We start from the raw sequence: 7,200 nt of genomic DNA, 5'->3' as shown, positions 1-7,200 counted from the left end.
GAAGCACTTTCAGAGGTTAATTATTTAATCCTTCCCACAACCCCGTGCGTGTGAGTGCTGTCTTCTTCCCCAGGTTTTACAAAGAAAGAAACTGAAGACAAAACTGGTTGAGGACACAGCCCGTTTAAAGGATAGTCTGGTCATGATTGAGCTAACGTGAATCACAAGAAAAACCGTAAGCCAGCTTTTATACTATATATATATATACACACTTTATATTATATATGTAGTGCATATATTTTATACTATATATATAGTGTGTGTGTGTATAGTATAAAAGGGCATTGGAAATAAAATGGGTAAATCAGTTTTGTCTGTTTTCTGTATCTGTTTTAAATCTTTTTATAGTTGACAAAAGTTGTCTTTGGAAGTGATTGGTGAGCATCTGGAGATATTTTTATGGAGTGGCTATTTTTAGATCTCTACTAGAGCGAGTTTAATAATGTATCACTTCGTGTGGTGTAAGATCTTCCCCCCAGTCTCTAATATGCTGGAGAGTATCTTTAAGTTTCTCTCTTTTTAAAATGAGACAACAAAAAAGGCTTCAAGGAAACAAGCTTCAAGATTACAAATGAGAGATTTGTGTTGAATCGAGCAGGGCGCCAACTCCTTCTCTGACGAAAAGAAAGTGTTTCAGAAACTCTGAAGGCTGTAGAGGAAGCGTGTTCGTGGCTGGTGGGCATTCAGCTTCTTCTCTGTCCTTCTGGTTTCTGACCCTGGATCCTCCTCATTTTCTGTTCTCTAGAAAATAAATGTCCGTAAGAACTTCATTGCTCTTGGGTTCTTTGGCAGCATGAGTTCTAGTGGGACAGTTTCCCTTCGATGGAGGAGGGCCGAGGCATGACCTCTAAATGCAGCAGCGGTTGCCTGCCCACCTTCTGTGTGCTGTTACAGGTGTGCATGATGAAGACAGCTTTGTGCAGATGCCGTTCTAATTGTTTCTGTTCACCTGTAGACGTGCTTGTGTGGAGCAACGATCGAGTGATTCGCTGGATCCTCTCAATTGGTCTTAAAGAATATGCAAACAATCTGGTGGAGAGTGGCGTTCACGGTGCACTTGTGGCCTTAGATGAAACCTTCGATTTCAGTGCACTGGCGCTCTTGTTACGGATCCCTAAGCAGAACACACAGGTATGCTGCAGAGCCGGCCCGGCTCTCACTCAGCGTTCAGTCAGGTCTCCTGATGGAGACATCTAGCTGGTTAACTGAGTGGACACAAAACTTCACAGTACCTCAGACAACTCTCCCTAATCCACAAAATACTGGTTCCAAACCAGCAATGCTTAATTCTTCATTATTTTTGCCGGTCCTTCCATTTTCTGTTGTCAGCATGAGAATCTTGCAATAAAAAAAAAGGGGAAACTTCATTCAAGTCCATATGCTCGTAGGAGTGACGACGTGTATTTAGTTGTTACATGGAAAGAGAAATACTCATAGGTACACCGATGGAGATTCTGTTAATTTTGTTTCTATTGCCCTGTGTGATTCTTTTTGACACATGGGCTCACCTGAGAATCAGGAAATTTATTCTTCTTCTACAGAAGATTGTATGTCTTTTGCCAATACCCCCCATCCCCCCACCAGCACCAACCCACAGAGCACACTTTCGTAGATAGTCTGCCAGCGGTCATGGGTCCCTTTCCCTGAAAGCCCATCCATGGGCTCTGCAGGAATCCCCTAATTTAAAATGTGGTTGTGGGGGCCAGCCCGGTGGTGCAGCCGTTAAGTGCACACGTTCCGCTTCTCGGCAGCCCAGGGTTCACTGGTTCGGATCCCGGGTGCAGACGTGGAACCACTTGGCAAGCCATGCTGTGGCAGCGTCCCACATATAAAATAGAGGAAGGTGGGCATGGATTTTAGCTCAGGGCCAGTCTTCCTCAGCAAAAAAGAGGAGAATTGGCAGCTGATGTTAGCTCAGTGCTAATCTTCCTCAAATAAATTAATTAATTTAATTAAATTAAATGCTGTCATGGCTCAAGGTGTTTATAGCCTGAGCTTTTTAAAAGTCTTGATTTGAAAAACAGTTGTGATATGCTAACATCCTTCAGATTAGATTGATGAAGCTTTGCGGTATTGTTGTTTTGTTATGATTTCAGGCTCGCGCTGTCTTGGAAAGAGAATTTAACAACCTTTTGGTCATGGGGACGGACAGAAGGTTTGATGAAGTGAGTTTTCAGCCTAATGAATTTTAAATTTGCATTCAGTGTGAATTATTTGTTTATACGCACGTGAGCCCCGTCGGCAGTCTCTCTTCTAAGTGTGGGGATGATTTTACCTCCTGAGCTAAGCTTTGCTCTCAAAAATGTGTCAACAAATGAGATAGTAAGAAACTCATATTTTCAGTCTGAGGTTTTCTGTTTTTAAAATATTTGCTATTTAAGTTTTGATAGCCCTCAAAAATGTTGTTCCCATCAACGTTGGTGGCAGCCGAGGCATGGCGTCCGTGGGCTATGTTTGGGGACCGCTGGATGTCTGACCCCAATCCAGAGTCCCTGTGCTTTGGAGAAACCTGTTAGAAGGAGATTAGAGAAACGCAACATGTTAATTTCCCCTCACACAGTCGTGACTTGTTTGTTCCCACACTGTTTTTATTCTTTCCTTCGTTGCACGTTAAGAAAACGTGAGTTTGCCTGGTGACTAGGAGGACAGCTAAAGGAGCACTCGCTGGCTCTTCCCCGGCTCTAAGGCAGAACTGCTTACAGCTTGGAAACTATTTTAAGACAAATAAAAATGTATTATCTTATACGGCAAGAAGATGATTTCTCCAAGATAAGAAAGGAAACGGGGTGATCACTAGGAGGCACATGCACCTGGGCGGCCCAGGGCCGTCCTCATCGATGCCCAGCGAGGACCCCACATAGTGTTACTGGGCCCGTCACTCTCAGAAGTTCCCGGTGGGGACAGTAGATCCTGTGGTTATCAGGAACGGGTTAAATAGGTGTGAACAAACATGCAGTGACAAGTTCAGCAGTCAGGTTCAAGGCTGGTAACTTGACTGTCTATTTTTGTCCTTTATTTTAAAATCAGTCTTGTTTTCTGTCCTTTAATTTCCCAGGACCATGATAAAAGCTTTAGGAGAGCACCTTCTTGGAGAAAAAAATTTAGACCAAAGGATGTTCGTGGCTTAGCTGCTGGGTCCGCAGAGACTCTCCCCGCCAACTTCTGGGTCACCTCCTCTCTGTCCTCACCCTCCATGCAGCCAAAGAAGACGCAGCTGGACGGTAGGTGTGCAGGGGCGGCCAGCCGCTGTGGGCGGCATGAGCAGCTTTGTGGCTGGAATGTTAACAGTGATCCAGAATGGCCTCTTGGATGTGTTACAAGGCATTGAGTACTGGTGCATGCCCAGGTGAAGTGTTTTAAAATGAATCCTAACATCTGTGCATAACAGTTTAACAATAATGTAGGTTTTTTAGAGTCTTGTCTGGTTGAATCTTAGCATATCCTTCCAACTAATAAAGCTGAGCGTCGCGTGTGTTCTCGGCGTGCTGAGTGGACGTCCTGTAGCCTGTGTGTGTGGCAGGCAGCCCTGGAAGGCTCTGCCGGAAGGTGGTGCAGCAGCTCTCGGGCCACGCCGGGTGCTCCTGGGACATCTCTCCCCCTGGAGAGGTGACTGAGTCCATCTTAGAGAACACAGTTTCCCCCTCTCTGAGCCTTCCCTTTCCTCCCTCCACCCCTGCTGGCGTTGGTCCCTGTCACTGCGCACCATAAGGACGGAGAGGAGGAAGAAGGTGAGCCTGGGCAGGTCGTCACTGGAGCGCGGTGGGCCCTGGGAGCGCACGAGCCTTGCAGTCAGGGTTCCAGATGGAGCTTGCAGTTTTCCCTTTGACCGCCACTCTGCTTGGAGGACACGGCTGATGACAAGTTGGCCGCGCTTTACTGACAGACCTCTCGGCTCTGACCGCGGCCCCCACGATGACAGGATCAAGGGCAGATGGCCTCGGTGGACCCTGGCTCTGCCGCTGAGGAGGGGCACAGCCTCGAGCACTGTGCCTCAGTCTCCCTGTCTGTAGGGCCGTCGTCGTACAGCCATGTCCTCTTCAGCGGCTGTGGCAGTGAAATGGCTGCTCCTCGTCAGGCTCGTAGGAGGCGTCTGCGCGTCCTGGTCCCGTGTGGTGCTGGCCGCTGGGGCCATTGTAGCTGCACTCCCGTTACGAAGGACTTCGTTCTCGTCTCTGTGGCCGATGGATCGGCTATGGGAAAGGAAGCGCTTTTAAAAATTGTCCTGAGGTGGCTTTTACAAGTTTCCCTGTTCTTAGCCCTTCCCATACGTAGGTTTGTGAGTTTGGCTCTCACTTGCCTGTATCAAAATGAGAGAAAAGCGTGTGTGTGTAAAGCCTTCGCTCAGCCGGACGCTTGGTGAGATGGCCCCCAGGGCAGCACTGCTGCTGGAAGCCTGCATCTCTCTGCAGAGCTCAGTGATCTGGTTAATGGGGCAAGAGCAGCAATGTCTTCAGTAGCATTCTTATTCCAAGGAGCATGAGGTAATTTGTATAACTCTAACGGTAACTTGGCCCTCCACTTATTGAATAGGCTGCTGGAGCGCCTTCTGATTTTCTTCACAGCTTCGTGCCCAGTTTCCTCAGAATCAGTCACACTTCCCGTGTTCAGTATTGACGGCGACATTTAGATTAGAGTTCAGATAAATTAAAAATAAGCCTAGAGTGAGGTGTAGGGAATATATTATATGGAAGACGGCTGTTGACCCTTGTAGGAAAACTGAGGCCGAACCCCGGGAGAGTGGACTGCTCAATGCCTTCTTAAATAAGGGGCGTCGGGGAAGCTGCAGCTGGCCTCCTGGGACCTCAGGGTCAGGATTTGGAAAGATGACCCATGCTCACCGACAGTGCCAGCTGTCGTGCCATCTCTTCTGGAACCACGGCACATTCTTGATAAAACGTGTTCCTGCTGGACCCGTGGGAACACAAACTGTGTAATTGGCAGTCGGGAATATCTGCTCCAGGTGTTCGCACATTTCCTGTCCAGGTTGCAAGGGAGAGGCGGGCTCACCTCTTGGGCCGTGCCGTGTGTTTCTCGACAGGAACAAGGCATCAGTGGTACACATCACTTCCGGCAGAAACTGCGACTGGGTTTTAGTGTTCTTAGATGAGTCATTGTCCTCTACCCACCCCCTGCAGCCAGGCCCTGGGGAGGAGTGCCCTGGACGCTCCCTCAGACGGTCGTGGAGGGCAGGTGGCCCGAGGGCGCGTCTCCCGTCAGGCCAGGCCTGCGTTTGACTCCGGTCACCTGCACCCCGTGGTGTCTAGCGCTGCCCCGGGTTATCTACCTCACCCCGGCCTTGGGGATATCATGTTTAGGCCCCGAAGAAAAGTCTAGTTGCTCTGCAAATCTAGAGAGTTTCAGGAGAAACAAAGTTACCAACTGAAGTAGTTGTCACTTACACAGAGGACATCACGAAGTCTGTACCATCTGACGTGTCCTTGCTGTCGTGAGATTAGCTGCCAATGGCTCCCAGGGCTGCTGGGGGCTGAAGAGAAACCCCTCCTGGTGACACTTAGGTTCTCTTTCCCTGGCTCGTCCGCTCCCATCTAGAAGTTTCCCTGGGAGCCCTCAGTAGGTGCTGTTGTAGGTGTGCAGATGTGTGTGTACGTGTGCCCCGTGTGACGTCTGAAGACTAACCGCACGCTGTGTTTGCACGCTTCCTCCCCGGTGTCGGAGCAGGCAGCGTGTCGGGAGCGCAGAGGCTGGACGCCGACACGGTCAGGACTTACTCCTGCTGAAGCCCCGTGGTGAGTAGAGGGCTCCGCGTGCCCGGAGGCCACAGAGGCGGCCGGGTGACCGCACGGGGACGCTGCCTGGCCCAGACAGCCCGTTTCCGTTCCTCCAGGCCTTTAGGAACACGCACGCAAGCCCAGCTTGCACCCGTTACATGGTTTTGGTGTTCTGTATGCTCACAGTTGGTCACAGGGGTTCGTGTATCCTCATTTGTTAAGGAAAAAAGTGTATTTGCATTTTTTCCTTAAAACTGAAAGTGCTGGACTCTTTTCAGTATCTGCTAATGTCTTTTGGGGGTGGGGAGGCAGGAGAGCAGCGCGTGGCAGGAGCTCACCGGCTCAGCTCTTGGCTGGCGGCCACCCGTGGTTGAGAGCGCCCGGCACGGCGGCTCTCCGCCTTGACCCTGGCATCCGCGCTGGTGTCGCTCCCAGGTCAGCGGCGCCCGCTGGCTTTCTTAGAAATAGACGTTCTTGAATGAGCCGCACCCCGCACAGCCAGGTTTCCTGGGGCCACGCTGTCGTGAACCCTGAGGGCCTCGCGGGTGGTTTTAAACACACAGCTGCGTTGCCATCGCAGGGGTGCAGTTACGAGCAGCCCGCTCACGCTGAAGGGGTGATGTGGGGCTGGGAGCCCAGCCCCTGCTCGTGGCACCTGGGCCGGGGGCTCTGTTCCGCTCTCCACTTTTCACGTCTCCGCCAGAAGGTTTGATTGGTTTCCTAATCTTTTTAATTGGTAACTTTTAGACATACGCCAAAAGGAAGTCAGCAAGGAATTTTCTCATTGATACGCGTACTCCTTGACGTTTCATCTCAGTTCTCAAGCAGCTACAGCGCAAGGGGCAGGGAGGCAGGGCTGGGCCTCAGGACACAGGTGTGCACCGGGCGGCCCGTCCTAAGGCTGATTGTCCTGTTTGTGCTTCCTTTCCAGTTTACCCACACTACTTCTACAGATGACCGCGCAGCGCTCGGGACCCGGCGAAGACGGCCTTTCAGAATTCAGTGGATCTGCAATCTGTTGATACTTGTTATATGGACCCTAAGATATTTTATTACAGAGTTTTTAATTAGTGAAAAATTCACGAATACCATAGAGAAAATATTTTAGAATTTAATGTTTCTTATATTTATGTAAACATATGACTTCATTTATATAGTTACTTACTTTTTCATGTATATCCAGGCTATAAATATCCTTTCAAATCGATTCTGTTCTTCTATCTAATTTTAGTCTTTCAAACGAATGTACTGTAATGCTTGTATGTATAAATCCTATGAAAAGATACAGGGCTTTTGTAAATTATGCATTTATTGTAATTATCATTAATTTTTTAATAATAATCGGCCAGAGAGAAGAGGATTTTACTGCATTTGCATTTGTAAGATCATCATGACATGGTGCGCGTTATCCTGACAAATGTAACCAGCTCTACAACAATCATTTTGAAACAAGCAGACTTAATTTCAAGCA

At 49.0% G+C, this 7,200-nt stretch overlaps 1 protein-coding gene across 3 annotated transcripts; it reads left to right on the top strand.

The window, feature by feature from the left end:
* Positions 1 to 6: 6 nt before the first annotated feature.
* On the top strand, positions 7 to 7,194 carry LOC124233588 (liprin-alpha-1-like). Of its 3 annotated transcripts, XR_006887103.1 has the most exons (6): positions 7 to 175; positions 956 to 1,131; positions 2,097 to 2,165; positions 3,056 to 3,221; positions 5,680 to 5,747; positions 6,661 to 7,194. XR_006887103.1 is itself a non-coding variant. In XM_046650730.1 (5 exons), the coding sequence occupies exons 1-4, from the start codon at positions 823 to 825 to the stop codon at positions 5,736 to 5,738; spliced, it is 603 nt and encodes a 200-aa protein (XP_046506686.1). In that variant the 5' UTR covers positions 248 to 822; the 3' UTR covers positions 5,739 to 5,747; positions 6,661 to 7,194. The 3 variants fall into 3 exon arrangements, 2 of the variants coding, with proteins under 2 accessions (XP_046506686.1, XP_046506687.1); XM_046650730.1 differs by lacking the exon at positions 7 to 175 and having other exon boundaries at positions 248 to 1,131; XM_046650731.1 differs by lacking the exons at positions 7 to 175; positions 5,680 to 5,747 and having other exon boundaries at positions 248 to 1,131.
* The last annotated feature ends 6 nt before the right edge of the window (positions 7,195 to 7,200 follow it).

Source organism: Equus quagga, unplaced genomic scaffold (genome assembly GCF_021613505.1).
Source record: "Equus quagga isolate Etosha38 unplaced genomic scaffold, UCLA_HA_Equagga_1.0 205801_RagTag, whole genome shotgun sequence".
Taxonomy (NCBI): Eukaryota; Metazoa; Chordata; class Mammalia; order Perissodactyla; family Equidae; genus Equus; species Equus quagga.
Note: the sequence above shows the minus strand (reverse complement) of the source record. Positions and strands in the feature narration are given on the sequence as shown.